Source organism: Lissotriton helveticus, chromosome 5_1 (assembly GCF_964261635.1).
Source record: "Lissotriton helveticus chromosome 5_1, aLisHel1.1, whole genome shotgun sequence".
NCBI classification, from domain to species: domain Eukaryota; kingdom Metazoa; phylum Chordata; class Amphibia; order Caudata; family Salamandridae; genus Lissotriton; species Lissotriton helveticus.
This window is the reverse complement of record NC_136065.1, coordinates 436,407,667-436,429,203: the sequence shown is the minus strand read 5'-3', so window position 1 is coordinate 436,429,203 and position 21,537 is coordinate 436,407,667. Positions and strand designations below refer to the sequence as shown.

Here is a 21,537-nt window from a genome sequence, read left to right as displayed (position 1 = left end):
CCCTCTGTGACCAAGGAGCTGGTGTCCCCTAAAGTCTAGGGTAAGGAATAGGTTTGTCTACCCACTAAGATTACCTGTGTTCTTCACACTCGTAAATTAATATGTCACTATTACATGTGTGCTTGTGAGGGTTGCCAAGCCCGCGCACTCTTCAAGTTTTTTTTATTTGCAGTGGTGTGCTGTGAGATTGCACTTGCATGCCCACATTTGTAATTGTAATAAAAGTATATGCTGATGTAGGAAAGTCTCATCTTCTCAATGTACTATGTCTAATAATGTATTTTATGTCAATATCTTCCTAAATTGATTGTGTGTAGAACAGTAGTTCCAGTTCCAGGTGGAATCACCTGGGTGAAAAGGTAGCTTACACCTTTAGTAGTATTCTATTGAAGTGACTATTGAAGCCACAAAATCTAGTTGAAGGGATCCACAAACCCTGAAGAATGCCCTATACCTTCTAGCCTACCATCATTGGACAAAAACATGTTGGCAGATGAGAGATGGGTCTGAGCCATTGTCCTCAAATTACCAGCTCATGATTGTTTTTAGATATACCCAGTGTCCTGTTGAATAAAGGTAACAACCTTGTAACACTGAGGTATTTTTAGTAAGATCTGGATCCTGTCTTTGTCCAGTAGTTTTTATCTCAGAATTCCTTCTAGATTTAAGTCTTCAAGGAAGTTGAGTCCGCCCTGGTGGCACTGACCCACCAGGGTGGGGAGAGGATGCCAATAATGAAGCATGACACTAGTGTATGTGAGGTTTCCTCTTCCATAAAGAATGACTTTCCTCAGATGAGTGGCAGACGTCCTGGCATATCCAAACTCTGGATTCCTGACTCTTCCAAGAATATTAGGAAGCAGTATACCTTCTTGGTTTCACTTTACTTCCCTGACATTACCGTACCTGTGTTTGTGATTTACTGAAAAAGGTGGACAAGGCTTTATGTCAAAGAGCAGGCGTAATGTTTGAGAAAAGTTTTCTTGTAATGTTGCAAGTGTGATGTATTGTACATCACATATACAAAGTTAGAAAGGTTTTTAACTAAGCATCTAAGCATAGGATTTTTTATTTTTTATAGCGCAAACATTACCCAAAGGTGTCAGAGCGCTTTACAAAAGAACCAGTTGTGTTACATAAGGAATTTGGATTACATGAGTTACACAGGAGATACAAACAGAAAAAGTTGCAAATGTACCAGGTGTAAAGTCACTCAAGGAAGAGATAAAAAAAGGAAAACATTGCACATGTACAAGTTGAAAGTCACTCAAGGAAGAGATACAAACAGACAAACTCTAAAATCACACAGGAATGGCAGTAAGTACAAAAGTCTACTACATATACTAGTGGTTAGAGTTCTATATATACAAATAGTAAATTCACACAGGATTACATTTTAACATCAATTAGGCTTGGACAATTATATAATACATATTTACATATACATATAAATTTAAGGCCGCCCAGCAAAAAGAGAAAAACTATCAATACAATTGGGGGTGGGGTCGCACACTACTCACACACCAGCGGTATCGCCCCTAAGGACTGTGGTCAATGTGGTTACGTGTTCAGCGATGCATCTTCTTTCGATTATCTGCTATCTTCGCCATCCCTGGACACGTGTTTCGGGGTATCACCCCTCATCAGCAGGGATAGGCCGTGTTCTGGGGTTGTCGGTGGCTGCCAAATATCTGCCAGGTTTAGTACCACTCAGGCGCGCAGGTGCGGGGTCCCAGGCTCGTCAGCCAACTGCTCGAAGAGCTTTAACATTACAATTGGGGGTGGGGTCGCACACTACTCACACACCAGCGGTATCGCCCCTAAGGACTGTGGTCAATGTGGTTACGTGTTCCGTGATGCATCTTCTTTCGATTATCTGCTATCTTCGCTATCTTCGCCAACCCTGGACACGTGACCAGAGTCCTTAGGGGCGACACCGCCGGTGTGTGAGTAGTGTTCGACCCCACCCCCATTTGTAACTTTAAAGCTCCCGTGAGCAGTGGGCTGACGAGCCTGGGATCCCGCACCTACGCGCCTGAGTGGTACTATACCTGTCAAATATTGGCTGCCATCGGCAACCCTAGTACACGGCCTATCCCTGCTGATGAGGGGTGATACCCCGAAACACGTGTCCAGGGATGGCGAAGATAGCAGAAGATCGAAAGATGATGCATCGCGAACACTTTACTACATTGACTAGAGTCCTTAGGGGCGACACCGCCGGTGTGTGAGTAGTGTGCGACCCCACCCCCATTTGTAACTTTAAAGCTCCCGTGAGCAGTGGGCTGGCACCTACGCGCCTGAGTGGTACTATACCTGGCAGATATTGGCAGCCATCGGCAACCCCAGTACACGGCCTATCCCTGCTGACAAGGGGTGATACCCCGAAACACGTGTCCAGGGATGGCGAAGACAGCGAAGATAGCAGAAGATCGAAAGATGATGCATCGCGAACACTTTACTACATTGACCACAGTCCTTAGGAGCGACACCGCCGGTGTGTGAGTAGTGTGCAACCCCACCCCCATTTGTAAGAAAAACTATCAAGGGTCATCAGGAGGAGTCATGAGGAAAGAAGGAACGGAACAAAGGTCAGACAAAATGGTGGGTCCGGGTCATGGGTATCAACGGAGACCATCTCCACAAAAAAAAAAAATGCTCATGCACGGGAGTATGAGGAAGTACTGTGTATTGCTCGAAGACGGGGCCTCAAAGAGAGGTGGCAAGGCATGGCATAAGGGAGAGGAATCAGGGGGGCCTAGCGCTCAGACTAAATGAAAAGACTACTGCAAATATGGACTGAATTATAGGAAATTGTGAGCCATATGCTGTTCCATTGATGCACAATATAATTCTCATGATTGTTTCTAGAAGTTTCAACTGTTATGCAAAACTAAAAATAAAAATCTTAAAAACAAAAGCATAGAAGAGGGGGGATGGGAGCACACTGCCTCATATTACATCATAGTTTGCCCCTTAGCATTATGGTAAATGCAGTACAGTGTTTGCGCCTACTTGAATATTAGCTGTAGACATCAAATTCTAATCAATTTCATCAGGGTTTGCTTAGAATGCTGCCACAGTCCAATCAGGTCTCGGTGTCTCTCACTGGTGCACTGGAGCATTTCCAAAAGATCATCAACTCACTGACTCAAGGGAGCATTTTAAAACAGAACGAGGATGGGAGCACACTGCCTAACATCACAGCCCAGTTTGCCCTTTAGCATTATGATAAATGCTGGACAGTGTTTGCGCTTACTTGAATATTAGCTCTAGTTTTTCACCAGAGTTGGTGCAGATAGTGCTGTAAATCTCTAGACACGTTTCTGGATTTTATCCTTCATCAGTAGAGATCAAAGAAAAACAAATTCCATCAGGGGTTGCTGAGAATGTTGCCACAGTCCTCTCAGGTCTCACTGGCTCATGGGAGCCTTTTTCAAAAAGTGGCAGCATTCTCAACAAAATTCGTTTTTGATCTCTATTGATGAAGTATACAATCCAGAAACACATGTGTAGAGATGAACAGCACAACCTGCACCAACATTGGTGAAAGACTACTACAAATATTCAAAGAAGGGCTAATTGTGAATTGCATTCATACTATAAAAGGGTGAACTGTGCTGGGATGTGAGACAATGTGCTCCCATCCCGCTTCTAATCAAAGCATAGTACTCTGTACTGGATTCCAGTACCAAAACTATGCTAAATATCACACACACACAACTTGCACTATGGTAAAAGGATGTGTGCCTGGCACAAGGTAGTCTAAATTGTGCCAGCAACTGATATCAGCAGCACCATATCTTTGTAGAAATGGGGATGGTCTGCTGCTTTCCTTTCACGCAACACAGTGGTGGCGGCTCCTCTGCAATGGGGGAGGAGTATCACCCCCTACCAGTAGCCACAAAACTCACAAAAATAAAACAATAAAAACATGAGTTTGTTATTGTTTTATTTTTAAAACGAGTCTTGGGGACGGGACCAGACGATGACAGGCTGGACGAGTGTTTCAGCACTGCTGTGCGTGCGCATGTCAGTTTGGCCTGCCGTCTCAGGATGGCCAAATCGAGATGCACACTGCATGTTTGCATGCTGAATTGCTGCGTTGGAGTCATGCAGGCACACAGACCCTCCGGGAGTGCCAGTTGAGGGCGCTCAGGCAAATCTTGACTCTGCTCTCATGGCCCCAGGGTAGTTTGGGACTCTGTGCAGTTCACTGGAAGAGCACAGAGTCCGCGATACGGCAAGCACAATCCAAGTAGTTTTCTTTTTTTTTCATTCGCCGTCCCCCTCAAGCCCTGCCACTCTGCCCTCATATCAGCTGCCACAACTACAACACCGTGGAGTCATTTCGTTTTCTACGTTGTATTGCTTCATTTACAAGTAAATCTGGCCTGATATTTTCATAATAATGTAACCTCCTCTCTTTTCAATCTAAGTTTGAAAGGTTTCGAAGTAAAATGTTGCAGGTGACCTACAGCACGCCAGGTACGAGAATACCGCTTACTGAACTTTCCGACGACGAGATTCTGGAAGCCATGCAGGTACTGTGTTCCCCCACTCTCTCTAGTTCTTTGTGAATATGTGCCAGGAATACTTATGCATAATGTGCAAAGCGCTAGAAACAGACACCTTTGCCTACCTGAGGCATAGGAAAGGTAGATGCCAAAAAGGCAGTGAAATAGTGGCATGGTCGTAGAGACTGTCAGCCTCAGTTTCAGGCAGACGGTGCTGGGATATCCGACTAAATCTGGCAGATGTCCCCTTGCTCACATTGAGGTTTCCTACCTTAATTTAGAGTTCAGGGAATCATTGCACAGATCTGATGCTGGTGTAAACCAACACCGTTTCCACCGGACGTCAATCGTCTTGCCATCCATGGTAGGCCTCGATGAAAAGGTCCTCATATGTCCCTCACATCATGGCAGATAGCACACAGCTTGTAAATGATATTGGGGCATATTATCAAGCAGCAACGATAATTATCGGTGGCTGCCCTCAGCGTGAAAATGTTTATCGCCAGCTATCGCTGATAATTATCGCCATGCTAGCCCTGTATTAACAACGCATAGCACAATGGCGATAATTATTCCAGCGATAGCGATGTTTGCCATGGAACACCGCTGGTTTTTCAGCAATGTTCCATAGAAAACTGCGATAACCTTGCTGATAAGACCCTGTGGTCGTATCAGCATAATCCACCCCAATGGTAAGTATACCTAAGTCAGCATTTAAGCAGACGTTATTCGCCAAAAACTAACGTCTGCTAAAATGCGTGGGTCTCCTTGTAAATATCGCGATGTGCACATCAGCAATAATTTACAAGCAATACTGCCCAGTGACGCCTACTTTGCATCTCATTGGGAAAACGGGTGGTAACATGCGCCAATGCATGTTAGCATCCCGTTGTAGATAGGGCGATAATATTATCTCCGCTTTTTTGGCTTTTAAAGCCAAAAAAGCGGAGATAAGGCCCTTGTTAATATGCCCCATTGTTTTTCTGGTGTGTGTCAGTTCCAGCATCATACACTGCCGCCCAGTGCTGTAGTACTCAACAGTGTGTCATTCCCTGCCTGACAATTGTAATGGATGCTGGTCCCATGATTCTGAGCTCCCCTTTTTATAGTCAATGAAAAACATTCTGTTTTGTTTTTTAGAAAAAAAATCATTGAAATGTAATTATTTTCCATTTTACAATTCCGGTCTTATTTAAGGGTCTTTCTTGGTGAAATCTTCAGAAGGCCTTTGTGGTTTTAAATAAAAAATCTTTAAAATGTGTATTTTTTACATTTTGCAATTACGGTCTTATTTAAGGGTCTTTCTTTATGAAATCTTCAGATGGCCCTTGTGGTTCTGCATTAAGCGTTGTCTTAAATAACAATTTAAAAAGTACCTGACGTGGTGTGAAGGCTAGCTCTTGAAGGCCAAGCAATATATATTGCTCCTTGATAATACTGAAAGATAATCCTAATGTTATTAAAGACGAAGGAGGTTAATATTATGCTGTCCCTTTTCTTGTGTTATTTTGTACATCACTTTAAGGAACGCTACAGCTCCCATAAACCTGCTTCCCAAGCAGGAGGTTATTAACACAAACAAAGGACATCTCATCCAATAAACATCAGTAGTTCATTCATCATTTCCTATATTCTTGCTGGGCGAAGTAAATGCGTTACAAAACGCAAGAAGAGAGACTGCATAATAGAGCCTCCTGTCTTTTGATGAAATCCCAAATATACATATGGCAAGGCAGATTAAATCATTCTGAATCCAGATCGGATGTTGAAAATCTCATAAGCCCTTATGATCTGTACTGGAAGGAACTTACACCAGTGCTAAATGGTGCTCCCAGATCTGCATATCCTTCAGAGTTACACACAATTACAAGTAAACCAGGGATATTCGGAAGCTTAACGAGGAATATGTTTTACGCTGAAATATATTGATCAGAACAGATTTCCATTTGAGACCAAGCAAGAAACATGAAATATGTATGTCTACTTTAAGAGCCTCAAATGCTACACTGTTCGCTAGAGAGTGGAATACAGTTAAGGGTGGAGTTTTACTTATTCATCAATCCTAACCACAGGCACATTCAGTTTCAAATGCAGAGAAGACAAGGTATCTTCACAGGACACTGTATAAAAGACTCAGCAGCATTCATGTTTTCCTAATTGATGTCCTGGAAGGAAATGCTTACCTTATATTATATAGAGGGTGTTGGCATAATGAGAATAACAATGTGTGACTTTGTCTTGCTTTTCTACAGAAGGTGATTACAGATCGAGCTGATTTCCACCAGCAGCTGATACAAAAAGGAGTGAAAATGCCTCCTCTTTCCCTGGAAGAACCGCCAGCCACTGCACCAGTGATACCAGCGACACAAGCGCCACCACCGACCCCAGCGCCCCCAGCGACATCAGCGACACCACCGACCTCTAAACATGGAACCTCAAGGAAGAGAAGCATACTTTAATATGATTCATACTTACCAACTTGGAAGTGGATGTGACCATAGACTCTCACCAACGCCCTGAGGGACCAGGAAAAGATGCTTGATACAACAAGACTCCACAGTGATTAAATGGCATGCATTAAAAGCAACACTTGTGTCCTAACATGGGTTCCATTGTTTTTTCTCAAAACCTTGAGGTCTACACAATGTACTGAAATATGCACATGCACATGCAATGTTACAAGTTCGAAGCTGTCGCATCAGTTGAGACTCATACATAGCCGCAGATTGACCCCATTGCTTGTGTGAGACCTTCAGAGCGCCAACACATTTGTAAGTTCTTGTAGTTCATACTTGCAGTGGGCGAAATCTAAGTTGCATAATGTCAATTTATAATCGTTAGAAAGTAGATAAAGCCTGAAGGTGTCACACATATTATGGTGCGATTTGATGAAAGAATTCTTACAATGGGAAATATGAAATGCTAGAAGCAGAATATTATGTGCTGCTGGCTAGTAAGTAGAGGTCTAACAGATACCATGGGGCAAGAACTGCAGGTTTTTAGAACTTCTCTCATCCCACCACACTCTAAAATACACCCAGTTCTTTTGAAAATATGTAGGCGTGACTACCCATTGAGCTAGTCTTCTATAGTTTGATGTTCCATCAGAGTTGCTGATATAAACACCAAAGTGTTTATCTAGGTTTATCCGTACATGGTTTTTACAAAATTTCCAATCTTTACTTCTTTTTAATTTCTCCGTTTTCGGTTCCATCACTATTTAGACTGCTGAACGCTATCTTTAGTTGTAATTGCTGACAGTGTATTCAAAGTATGATTGTAATCCGTTTTTAAGGGCAGGAATTTTCAATTGACAATAGGGACTATGGAACAAATGTATCAAGCATTTTTGTGTTCGCAAATGGGCCGGTTTTCAGAATCGGCCGATCTGCGAAAGCAAAAAATGCTTTTCACATGTATCAAACCCTATTTTGCGATTCCATAACCAGTTACTGAATTGCAAAATGGGTTTGCGATTCCGTTTTTGGAATTGGTGTGTTTAGGGCCTCCCTCTCAAATAGCAAATTGTAACTGTATGTATGAATGTTTTGCAACCGTGATTGCGGCAGCAAAACATTTGCATTTTACCACCAACTTCAAGTTGGTGATAACCCATTCACAAACGGGAAGAGGGACCGCTTCTCCTTTGTGAATGTATGCAAAAACTTTTATTAAAGCAGGCAGTGGTCCCACGGACCACTGCCTGCTCTTAAAAAATTAAAAGTGAACTATTGATTACTATTTTCTAAAATGCAACCCGGAAAACGGGCTACATTCAAAAGAAAAAGATTGCTTTATTTAAAAGCAATCACAGACATGGCGGTCTGATGACCCCAGCAGGCCACTATCCCCGTGATTATAGCGATTCCTTTGGAGTCACAAGTTATGACCTACCTCATTAATATTAATGAGGTAGGTCGATTTGTGACACCCTTCGAATCGCTATATGAAACTCTTGGAGTTTCAAACATTTGTAATAGCGATTACCTAATTGTGATTCGCAGAAAACCGCAATTGGGTAATTGCTATTACAAATGTTGATACATGTGGCCCTATATGTATTGCCTGCAAGTAAGCCACCTTTAACTCTTTGAAGCTCTGAAACACCTCTCTCAATGTTTGCTATTGATTCAGTCTTTAAAGATACTATAGGAAAAGCCTGGCAATACACATAACAACAGTAAGAACAGTGCAGCCACTAGCATATTTGTGGTTCTACAGCAAAGCCAATTTCTTCCACTCTAGACTTTCACAGCAACAGTCAGCCCCCACCCGACAATTCAAATAGTTCATAAGATGCCAACATTGAGTCTTCTGTGAGCTGTAGAAGGGAAAGGAGATGGCATCTGTCACAGGGTCAACCATTATCTGTCTTTAAAGAAGGGGACACCCTTGGGTGGCCATGATGGCAGATTGCCCCCACACCATAATAATTGCGATAACTCCTGAGTCTTGGTGGCAGAAAAAATATGTGTATTCACGGCCTACTGGCAATAGGGGTTGTTCCAGGGATTACGTCTCGCTATGTGGTGGTCTGTACAGATTTTCACAATATACAAGTATTAGATTATTGAGATGTCACACATTCATTGCTCTTTGATCAGTTGAGTATTACAACATAGCTGCCAAGTGACCACACGGTTGTTTCGATACCTTCAGCTAGCAAACAGTCCTATAGGTGTATACTTGAAATGAGAAAATCTGAAAAACAAGCTTCAGAATGGCCAGTGCTGTTGGTTAGAAAGTAGAGATTGGCTGACAGTGTCACACATACCATGGGGCGATTTGGCAAACACTGGAGAAACACAGGCTCAGACTTACAAAAGTGTCACACAACACAGCACAACAGCCACTAATGCTGCGTTGCATTGCATGACAAGGAGAGAATAGAAAGAATCATATCTACAGAGATATGGCACCTTCCTCCCCTCTATCTAGCACCGGTGCAGAATTGTGTTGCTGAGCGCCACACACACACCTCTGCGCCACAGTGTAAGGGTTTGTGCATGAGTCTAGCATAGGTTTTTGTACTTGAAGGTTTCTCTTACAATACAAAATAGTATGTCTAGACAACTTTTAAACTTTCCCTACTTTGGACGTGTGCTTCAGAGTTCAGCACAGATGCAAAGTCAGAAAAGAAAGTGAAAACATTTCTCCTTTTAACACCTGCTTTTAAGTGGAGTTAATTTTTGCCGCAAAACCTTTTCTACTATTGTTAGCAGATAGGGTTTGTGTAGAAAACATAGGTGGTTCTACGGTAACACCATATACTACCCATTGGAACACCTGCTTGATGCAGAGTAATGCAAAGCAGCAACTTACGCTGATTTTCCTTACAAATCAATGCAAGTACCAGTTTGCATTGGTTTGTAAATGCCCCCCAAAAAATAATTTTGGGTTGGGTCTGCGTTAAAAAAAGTAATCCAAACCCAACGCAAAATCTTTTTAAATCTGCACCACAGTGTTTAATGTGCTCGAGGTCAGAACTAATCAGCCACTCACCTAAAAATTCTGACCTTGCACTGCTAAAGTGTCATTCTTAACTTGTGTACCTTCTACTTTACCCAACCATTAAAATCTACTTAGCATTCAGATATAAGTTTTCATTAGTCGTTGCCAGCAATTGTAAAATCTTAGTTGAGAATATCAATGGAAATAGAAGACATACTTGCCTGGGTTAAAAAGGAATGAAGCAACCATACAAGAAGCATTAGTCTGGTATACTAACCTAAATGGAAGAGCGGATCAGTGCTGAACTGCCAAAACTCAGGGTGAATGGGTATGAAGTTCCCATGAGGCTTTCCTCACAGGAGTTAACACTGTATAGTACAATGTGCAGTACAAAAGGCTAAACAGGGTAACAGGGCTCATAGGGTATATTTATGGACATGAGATCTTGGTACAACCGGCTGGCACTGTGTGACAGGTGCACATCATGGGGAAGGGAAACAGTAATTCATCCTTCTGTATTTGGTGAAATAAGGACCATTCAGTTCTTCTTTGTGGATATTTAACACGTTTGGGGTGCAACACAAATACTCATATTTTTAATGAACATAACAATCAGACCTACAAAAAAAACAAATCAGTATGTTTGAGGTGTTAGAAGATCCATGGTTCCAATGGAACTGATAAAGAGGCTTCTGATTATTACAATATTGTGACTATTATTAATAGCATTTTTGCACTAAAACGAAACAACTGTACATTGTAAAACTTGATTTCCTGTGCTTAGCTAGACTAGCTCTAAACTAGGCCTAAACTACATCTTGAACTCTAACACAGCCATGATGTGTGTTTTCATCTCTCCTCTAATCACACGTAGCAAAATGTGCACTGTTATATTACTCTGTGTTGACGTGCTGTTCTCAAATAACTCTGGAAAAAGCCTTTTGCTACTTCCAAGGCTCTTCCTCTCTGTATTACTGTAGCCTTATTCATAAATTGAGCCTGTCATTGTTTTGAGTGTAACTAAATGTGTGCTGTCATACCTGCTTATTTTATGTCAACAGCAGTTGTTCTAAATTTCATGTTAGGTATTGTTTTGGTATGGTGATAGATGATGCTGTCTTACATTCTGTATTCTGATTTGTCAATTTGTGAAATGATGAATGATCACCTTATACTGACCATGCAATTTAAGTGAGTAGCTCTATAAAAGGAGGCATTTCTGGAGGTGAGCTAGATTCTGGTTTACTGGGAAGTGATATACATTAGTTTGTCTCTTGCTTAGGACCTAAAAAATATTTTCGTCTGAGACTTGACTCTTGTCATTTCCTTTGCTGCGTTTGATTGATTCCCCATACTGATTTATCATGCACTTTGACTATTTCTTTTGCTTTGTGTAATACACTTTAGTTATTTAATAAACCTTCATGGCTTTATTCATAAATAAGGCTTCATGTCTCCTCTTGTTTCAAAACCTATGTAATGGACTATGCTGATTCATTTGCTGTTTAAAATATTATCTGTAGTGACACATTTATCATACAATTTGAAGCTAATGGTCTAAGAACCTGCATGTGCACTTTATATTATCTTTATATTATCTACAACTATTACTATAGATTATCAGATAAGACAGCGCCAACTACAACTATTACTATAGATTATCAGATAAGACAGTGCCAACAGTTTTGGTGGAGAATGCGGGCAATGCAGATATCAGATTAGATAAGATCTAGATGTAAACTTTTTCCTCTCACTGCATTGCATTACTCTGCCCAAGGGAGGCGTTCCATGGGTGGAGCTTGGATATTCTCATAGATCCACCTATGTATTTTGGCGCATTCCCAGATTTACCATTATTGGTAGACCTAGGAATGTGTCAAAATACTACACTGTGTTACGCCTCCACAAGGTGAGGCGTAACAAGGAGAAATATCTGTATTGTCCTTGGTTTTTATCTCTTTCTATGTGTGCTGCATTCTGTAAAATTCACTATGCTAAATTCAATTATATGCAGTGTTCCTGAGCAAAGAAAAATAAATATCAATAAGGCAAATGGATGTGATCAATTTTGGTGCTAATCAAGGTGCATTATGGCACTTGTATTTTGAGATTTTGATGTGTATGAATTATGATGTAATGAACTATATTGCACGTGAGCTCTTGGGTTATGCAAATCTGATTTGTGTGTCATTAGTGGATTTGATTATTTTGCTTTTGTCATATCTGTGAAGTGCTATAATTGTAATTTGTTGTTGGCTTGTAAATATTTAGGGATGGCATGCATCAGAAATAGTAAATTGCTGTGGTTTTTATTGAGTTCTGTTGGTTTGGTAAATGGATAGTCAAAATCGAAGATCTTCAAATATATTAATTTTGGTGAGCTTGTCTGCCAAAGTGGTGAGTTTGTTGTGAGATGTCACATACATGCCACGATAGAAACAGTTCTGTTTACTAAATGTTTTTTTAATGTGTTCTTAGATTGGTGATGATTTTTCTTTGGTGTACAGGAATATGCATGCTGACCAAAGGGTAAGTTAGTACGGGTCGGACAGTGCCGAAGGGTACTATCCCTCTGTGAAATTGACTGATTTACTTTTCTGTGTTTACTTGAGTAAGCAGACAAGAAATTAATCATTTGTTTGCTAGTGATTATTGTGGTTCTACTGTGTCTTCCGAATTGCATCAAAGTAAGTTGTGCTTCAATTGGTTGATCATCAAAGTGAGTGAATGGCTAATTACTGCTGTGTGGTACTGTGATTGGCTGACTTGACCTTGTAGATTGTGCTGCAACTGGTGGGATTTTCTTAGAATCGCACTGTGAGAGGCTGGTTGTCTTTATTTATGTCACATGGTTGTGTGTTGAGTCAGATTGAGCAAAAATGGGTACTGCGTTAAAGAAATGTAAAGTTTCAATTATGGAAGCAGGAAAGATTCCTTCAGAAAAATCCCTAAGTATGAAATTATATTGAATTTGGGACTTCATTCATGTATGTGGTTAAAAGAATTGAATGAGATCACATCAGATGATGAGAACATTTAATTTCCTTTAGAGGGTATTTTCAGTCTGAGAAATTTTGAATACGTGAGGCGTATGATGTATGAGAGAAAACTGCTGCCTAGGCTCATACCGTTTGTGGCACTGAATGAATAGGTGAGTGTAGCAATTGAGAAAGAACGAAAAACAATGAAGAGCCAGGTTAAAAACACTGTGAGTTGTTGGCTAGATTCTAAATGGGGAGTTCAAAGAAAAGTGTGGAGAGAGGATATGATGCTTGGTGTGGTTGTATTTCATGCAATGGTCAATGAGTGAAGAAAAAGTTGGACTGATGATAAAATTGAAAATTGAGTTGAGAACGAAAAGAAAGGGTCAGAGAGCAGCTGAGATGAGGAAGAACATGTATTAGATGATTTACTAGAATCAAAACCTCCTCCTGTGAGAAAGTCATAATTTCTACATGTTAGATCTGGGGGTCTCTAATTGGCAGAGGTAAGTACCTTAGACCAAGTAGGGACCCTTGCTTCTAGTCAGGGTGAAGAATTACACACAGTAGATAACCCCTGCTCACCCTCTAGATAGCTTGGCACGAGCAGACAGGCTTATCCCTAAGGCAATGTGTATAATAAATGCACTTAACACAACAATAATCCCCAATCCACCACAAACTGAGACCACACAGGTAAGTATATTTATAAAAATATATCTTTATCTATTTGCAGCAGTAAAAATCAACAATATACGATAATTACTTTCTTAGGGAAATGTTGCACTTAATCTTAATGGTTGCACGTAATGTAGGAAGTTTCTTGTGTATAAACAAAAGAGTCTCTAGTCTCTGTATAGGAGAATAATGCTCCTATCTTACTCAAATTTAGCTCCCCCAATGGCTTCTTACTGTAATGCCCACGTGATATGGCACACGAATCAGCCCTTCGAAATGCGGTGCTTCAATAATGCGGTCGCGCCTCTCCACTGATCCCAGGCATACCGCGCTGATCAGCAGACTCGCTCCTTGCCCCGGCCGGTCCCAGCAGCCCTCCGCCCGCTCTCGGTTCCTCGGGGAGCGGCGGGGAGCTAGCTCGGCATTCCGAGCGGGGACAGGCAGGCCTGGGGCAGGGGTCACACGCGGCGCTCCCTCAGCGAGGTCGGGTCGATCTTCCCTGGCTTCGCCGTTCACCACGCAGCTTCTCGTCAAGGCAGACGCCGTGGGCCAATCCGGTCGCGGCGTTCAGGGCAAGCCTCTACACACGCCCGGGAGTCAGCCAATGGCAGTGCGGCTCCCGGGACAGGCCTGCAATGACGTTCCCTTCGATCTCCAATCACCATGCGGCAACAACGATGACGCTACGGCGCACGGGCCAATCCCGTCGCGGCGTTAGTGAGGGGGCTCGGCTCCTTCGACCAATGGGAGTGCGGCGGCTCCGATCTTTGCCGCAGCAGCTTCTGGTCACGAACGGCAACTTCGCAGGGTGTTCCTGGCCCCGGGCCGCGACGGTGATTTGGCGGCAAGGGATTTACAAGGGCACAGGTCACAACAAGACCGCCCTCACAGCCACAGGATCGTTTTCGGGCAGAGCTCACGACGGGAGGCACCACGGACCCCTGCCTTCCACAGAGTATGTGCCGATGAGCGCACCGATCTCTGCCCACGGCCAGCAGCTGGGCATAAATCCCGCAGTCAGTCAAAACAGCACGATCTCCACAGCGTTTTAGGGTTGCTTTAGGAACCTTTTAACCCTGGGTTCCAGGAACAGGAGGCCAGCTCTTCTCAGGCCCTTGGAGATTCAAGTTGAAGACACAGCACACAGCAAAGTCTTTTTGGTTCAAGCAGGCAGGGTCACAGAACACAGCAATGTCCCTTTCTTCTTCTCAGCTTTTAATTGAACAGCAGAACAGGTCAGCCCTTAGAGCACACAGCAAGGCAATCTTCCTTCAGTTCTTCAGCAGCCCTTCTTCCAGCAGAGGTTCCTCTTGATTGTAGAATCTGATTTTCTGTTGTCAGGGGCCCTTCTCTTATACCCCAAAAAGTCTTTGAAGTCCTTTTAAGTCTTTGTGCAAGTGGGCCCTGAGCCCGGTCTAAACCAGTTCTGGGTGTTGCTGGAACACTGGGGCTTTCCTGGCTTCCTTCTTCCTCTCAGTATCAGGGACAGAGGTGACAGTCGCCCAGCAGGGGGGTGGAGCCAGCATTGTGGTCAGGCAGGCACAGCCCTATTCACTATCAGGTGCGATCTCCTCCCACTTCCCTGGCAGCAGATGCTGCCTTTCATCCACGGGCTGACTCAGACAACCTCCTGGGGGCTCTGCAGCCCCTGTCACCCTCAAACCAGACAGTCAATCCACAAACAGGCCCAGGCACACAGAAAGGTTAGACAAGAGAACAGCCACTTTCTAAAAGTACTATTCTCAAACACAGAATTTAAAAACAACCTTTACTAAAAGATGTGTTATTAAATTCTGAGTTCAGGGATATCAATCACTTATGTCCCATCTTGTTCCTATGAGAAGATAGGCTGGTATCCATTGGGACCAGCCTCCCCCATGTTATTCTATGGAGCAAGATAACCTTACAGCAGTGAGCACACAAAATGGCTGCTGCTCACTACCAGAGCATGTGACCTGCACTAGTACATGCTATACCTTACCCATACACTGCACCCTGCCCAGGGGGGTACCTTGAGCCTTCTATAGGGTTGACTGACGTGCACAGACAGGGAAGGGTTAGGCCCAGCCAGTGGGGACACTGGCCAGGCGGACATGGCAGACCACTGACTGCACACAGGCACTGCGCTGGCAGGCCTGAGACACCATTTTAGGGCTACTCATGTGGGTGGCGCAATCTGCGCTGCAGGCCCACTAGTAGCATCTGTCCTCACCAGCCCTGGCACACACAGTGCACTTTACTAGGGACTTCATGGTGAAACAAATATACCAATCAGGTATACCCAATCAATATGACAATTTACATAGGGAGCACTTACACTCTGGCACTGATGATCAGCAGTGGCAGAGTGTCCAAAGCATCTAAACCAGCAAAAACGAAATCCAGCCCAGCATCAAAAATACAGGAGACAGAGGCAAAAAGATGGGGGAAAACCACGCCATGGGTGTCAGGTCTAACACGTGTCCCCTCCAGCTGAAAGTGGGGAGAACTACCCAACCTCTTGGGAGTCCTCATCACTAAGGCGGAAGAATCTGGACAGACCATCAGCATTGGCGTGTTCTGTACCAGGGCGGTGCTCCACGGTAAAGTCCATCCCCTGTAGGGAAATGGACCCCCTCAACAGTTTTAGATTCTCACCCCTCATCTGCATTAACCATCTGAGGGGCCTGTGGTCGGTCTGAACACGGAAGTAAGTCCCAAACAGGTAGGGCCTCTGCTTCTTCAGAGCCCAGACCACAGCAAAAGCTTCCCTTTCAATGGCACTCCATCTCTGTTCCCTGGGGAGTAGCCTCCTACTAATGAAAGCCACTGGTTGGTCTCCGCCCTCTTCGTTGATTTGTGAGAGTACTGCTCCCACGCCTTGCTCTGAAGCGTCAGTTTGCACAATGAACTCACTGGAAAAGTCAGGTGCCTTAAGCACCGGTGCTATGCTCATGGCAGCTTTGAGGGTGTCAAAAGCAGTTTGACAGGCCTCAGTCCAATTCACTTTCCTGGGCTGATTTCTAGATGTCAGCTCTGTCAAAGGGGCCACAATGGTGCCATAACCTTTGACAAACCGTCGGTAATACCCGGTGAGACCTAGAAAGGCTCTCACCTCAGTCTGAGTCTTGGGGGGCTCCCAAGCCAGAATGGTATCAATCTTTGCCTGTAGGGGCGCCACCTGGCCGCTCCCCACCTGGTATCCCAAGTACACCACCGATCCCTGCCCTATCTGGCACTTACTGGCCTTGATAGTGAGGCCTGCCTTATGCAGAGCCTTCAACACTTCAGAGAGGTGTTGCAGGTGTTCCTCCCAAGTGGAGCTGAACACAGCAATGTCATCCAGGTATGCCGCGCTGAATTGCTCCAGCCCTGCCAGTACCTGGTTGACCAGTCTCTGAAATGTGGCAGGGGCATTTTTCAACCCAAAGGGCATGACACGGAACTGGAAGTGCCCCTCTGGCGTTGAAAATGCTTACCTCTCCTTGGCCCCCTCAGTTAAGGAAATCTGCCAGTACCCTGAAGTCAAATCAAAGGTGCTCAGGTACTGGGCAGCTCCCAACCGATCCACCAGCTCATCAGCTCTGGGGATGGGGTGCGCATCAGTCTTGGTGACCGCATTGAGCCCACGGTAGTCCACGCAGAACCGGAGTTCTGGGGGGCCACCGGGGGTAGCAGCTTTCTTAGGCACTAAGACCACTGGGCTAACCCAGGGGCTGCTGGAGGGCTCAATTACCCCTAGTGCCAACATCTTGGAAACTTCTTCCTTGATGCTAGCTCTGACCTTGTCAGCCACCCTGTAAAACTTCTGCTTCACAGGCAGACTATCTCCAGTGTCCACATCGTGGACGCACCATTTGGTGACACCTGGGGTCAGGGAGAACAGGGGGGTGAACTGACCCAAGACTTGGCGACAGTCCTTCTGCTGCTCTGGGGTCAGGGTGGGCGAGAGGACCACACCATCCACTGACCCATCTTGCTCCTTGGCTGCCAGGAGGTCAGGGAGAGGATTGCTATCCTCCTCCCCTCCAGCATCTGTAGCCATGAGCATAGTCACTTCAGACCTCTCAAAGTGGGGTTTGAGACGGTTCACGTGCAACACTCTCAGGGGCTGCCTGGGAGTCTTCAGGTTAACCAAGTAGGTAACCTCGCTCTTGCGCTCTACCACCTCATATGGCCCGGTCCACTTGTCACGGAGCGCACAAGGCTCCACCGGCACCATCACCCACACTTTCTGACCAGGGTGGAACTCAACCAGAGAAGTGTTCTGGTCATACCATCTCTTCATTTCCTCCTGGCTAGCCTCCAGGTTCTCTTGAGCGAGCTTCCTGAAGCGCTTGGTCTGGTTGCGAATGGCCAGCACATAGCTGAACACATCCTGAGGGGTTTTCCCACGGGATTTCTCCCACCCCTCCTTCACCAGAGTGAGAGGTCCTCTGACAGGGTGGCCATACAGCAACTCAAAGGGGCTGAACCCTAAGGATTTCTGAGGCACCTCCCTGTAGGCAAACAACAGGCATGGTAACAAGACGTCCCACTTCCGCCTCATGGGCTCTTCCAGGCCCATAATCCTGCCTTTGAGTGTGCGGTTGAATCTTTCAACCAACCCATTTCCTTGAGGGTGGTAAGGAGTGGTGAACTTGTATGTCACCCCACACTCCTCCCACAGGGACTTCATGTACCTAGAGGTGAGGTTTGTCCCCCTGTCGGAGACCACCTCTCTGGGGAACCCCACACGGGAAAATATTCCCATCAAGGCACGGCCCACCACGGGGGCTGTGACTGTCCTGAGCGGGATTGCTTCCGGGTACCGGGTGGCATGGTCCACCAAGACCAGGATAAACCTGTTACCTAAGACTGTCTTGGGGTCCAGGGGCACCATGATGTCAATACCCACCCGCTCAAAAGGGGTGCTCACCACAGGAAAGGGTTGGAGGGGTGCCACGCACTTCCCTCCGCTCTTGCCACTGGCCTGACAAGTTTGGCAAGACTTACAAAAGGCAGGGACGTGCTTCTTCATCTGGGGCCAGTAGAAATGGGTGACAAGCCTGTGATAGGTCTTGTCTTGCCCCAGATGTCCTGCGAGAGGCACGTCATGAGCCAGACCCAGTAGGAAGTTCCTGAAGCGCTCGGGTACCACCAGCACACAGGCTGCACCGGGCTCAGCGAACTTAGGCTCACTATAAAGTAAGTCATCCTCCCAGTAAATCAAATGTTCCTTGGAATGGAATCCGCAGGAGGTCTAGAAAGGGAGTTTCAAGGGAAATGAGCAACACCAGTAGGATGGCTTAGCCAGATCTTACTCCCAAGGAGAGAAATTCTCCATTTTAAATTTTGAAGTACCGGTGCTTTGTGGGACAAGAATATGCCACACTTTGGAGGAAGCTGTCATGCTTCTGGGTGACACCCTGTGCCCCATTGGTCAGGGTTGCTGCCATACTTGTTGCTCCAGAGCACTGGATAAATATGTGAGAGCTGCACAGCAACTCAGATCTGCTGCCTGAAACTACGAAGAGAAGAATTACTGCCCTGCTGGAACTCTGGTGTGCACACCCAAAGGATTGCACTATGAAGGATGGCACCTGCTGCATACGTGGAATTACAGCCCTGAGGACTTTGCCTTGCTGCAGAAAGGATTAAGGAGTTGACTTCCTGAAAGTAACAGGTTTTGTGATGGATACACCTGCCTGTGGATTCCTCACCTCATGAATATCCTCTGCCCCAGCATTCCAAGGAAACTTTTTCCTAGTTCTCCACGCCGACGAGGTCGTCACAATGTTGTGGCTCCGCTCGCGGCTCCGCATGACGTCACTGGAGCCATAAGAGGACCACGTCAGTGTGATGACGTCAGTTCCCTTTTTTCTGCGCTGTCGATGCTAACAGTTTTTCTGGGACTCTCCATACTTTCGTCTTGATACTTTGATTTTTTGGATTGTTTCTTTCTGTGGTTTTGCCATGTCTGCTCCGAGGAAGTTGGGTTTCAAGCCCTGTAAAGAGTGCAGGGGTCATATGTCGATCACTGACCACCATGAGGACTGTCTGTGGTGTTTGTCATCAGTTCACGATGTTGAGGGCTGTTCTTGCTGTAGAAAAATGAACCCGAAGGCCTTGAAGGAACAGGAAGACAAGTTGTACATGGCTAAGGTGAGTAAAGAAAAAAAGGGGTCAAAAAATTTGAAGCCGAGGTCGTCGACTTAGCATGACTCGAAGAGGAAGCACAAGAAGAAGAAGAGGCATGGATCCCAGCGCCGTTTGTCAAAGGCTGCGGTTTCGGGGTCGCCTTCTCCGGCACCTCGACGTCGAGAAAAGGACTTAATCTCTCCTTCACCTTCAGTGTCTCCTCCAGCGACTCCAATCCATTCTCTATCGAACAAGGGGACTCCGGCGCAGTCGCTGACGCCGAGAATTTCTCAGACTCCGGAAGGTTTGCTGAATCTGAATGATGTTACTTATTGTATAATATATCTGGATGCAATGACAGAAACTGCAAAATACAAGTTGGGCGGCACACTATGCTAAGGACAGATGTTTAGTGTACATGTTTTAAGCCACGCCCTTAATTACCCTGGCCATGCCCCTTTGAGAGACCCCCCCCAGTTTTTTCATCCCACTTAAAGCCCTGACTAAAGGCAATATTTTAAGAGGCCCACAGGGCAGACAGGGGCTACTGGACTCCAACCATGGCGGTTTAGATCGTTTGTCACTGGTTTCCTCAGAGCGTGGCATACTCTGGCTCTGCAAACTGGGCCAAGTCCTCCCTTTCCATGCTAGACCCACAGGATATCGAAGGAAAGCAATCAAAGCCTGTGTGAGAGGCAGGAGCCCTGAAATCAACAGCCTACCAGCAGACATAATAACATATTGCCCAGTTCAGTGCTTATCGTTAAAACAAAAGGACGTTTTTTTTTATCACACAGAATAGCGTTATACTGTACAGTACAATTAGCTGAATGAGACACAGGGTTGAAATCCTTTGGCGATGCTGAGATGCCATACACTCTGGTATCCTCCAAACCGCTAACAGAGAGCCCCAGCATCTGTAATCCCTGGGTATCTAATCTGGGATACGGCACTGATTGAGCAAAGGTGCAGTTTACTCAATCCCTTCCAAGACCTATATGAGCCCAAAAATTCAGTTTAGTTTTCACCTCTCAGTAGTTACTTTTGAAGACTTGTGGCAACTTGTTGCGCGGACTTCAGCCTGCTGCTCAGTTTCTCGTTCTGTCACCATTCTCATGTAGGATAAATGATAACTGATACATTTTGCAAAGTAATGGCTCAGGAATGATCCTATAACACGGAGAGGGCAAAGATGATAGGCCTGCATTTTCTGTAAATCGACAATAAGGGTGTTTTTTACTAAAGCTTTGCCCTGGCGTTTGCCTGGCACAAAGTGAAATAAAGCGTTGCATCAATTTACTCTCCATTATAAAAGCCTCTCGCTGCAGCGCAAAATCGTGTAGCACCAAGCGAGTGCCCGCTCAGCCATTAGTAAAAAACTTCCTACGTGTATCAGACACAAATGTCCCCCAAATTATTTTGATTTCCTTACTTTAAAAAAGGCATCACATGAAAAATTTAATAATTAAATGGATGGAGCCTGGTTCATGAAAGAACCGACTATAGTTCCATCCGCTATGCATTAAAGTAAGCCAAGTTATGCCACTGGGCAGGGTTGATTGGCAGCATTATCCTTATACCAATTTGGGCAGCAAAAGTACCCTGGCAAGACATTCGTTGTCCTCCTAAAGATACCTCTGATTGTTTCATTTCATCTGTTCCTTGAGTAAACGCAACCTGAACTCCATCAGCATCCAACGTGATTTTTATGCTGTGCCTGTGATAGCCTGTGAGTTAGTGGAGCTTGCACTGCTGTTCACTGTGCTAGGCCTGTGATTGCCTGTGTCAGTGTCCCTTTTACTCATCCCAAA

At 44.9% G+C, this 21,537-nt stretch overlaps 1 protein-coding gene across 1 annotated transcript in view; it reads left to right on the top strand.

Annotated features, from left to right (window-relative positions):
- CCDC27 (coiled-coil domain containing 27) overlaps window positions 1-11,409 on the top strand; it is a 295,166-nt gene extending 283,757 nt beyond the window's left edge. The window contains exons 13-14 of the mRNA XM_078640960.1: window positions 4,440-4,544; window positions 6,770-11,409. Of these exons, the coding sequence (XP_078497086.1) occupies window positions 4,440-4,544; window positions 6,770-6,976 (312 nt within the window). The 3' untranslated portion in view covers window positions 6,977-11,409. The remainder of the gene's footprint in view (window positions 1-4,439; window positions 4,545-6,769) is intronic.
- The last annotated feature ends 10,128 nt before the right edge of the window (window positions 11,410-21,537 follow it).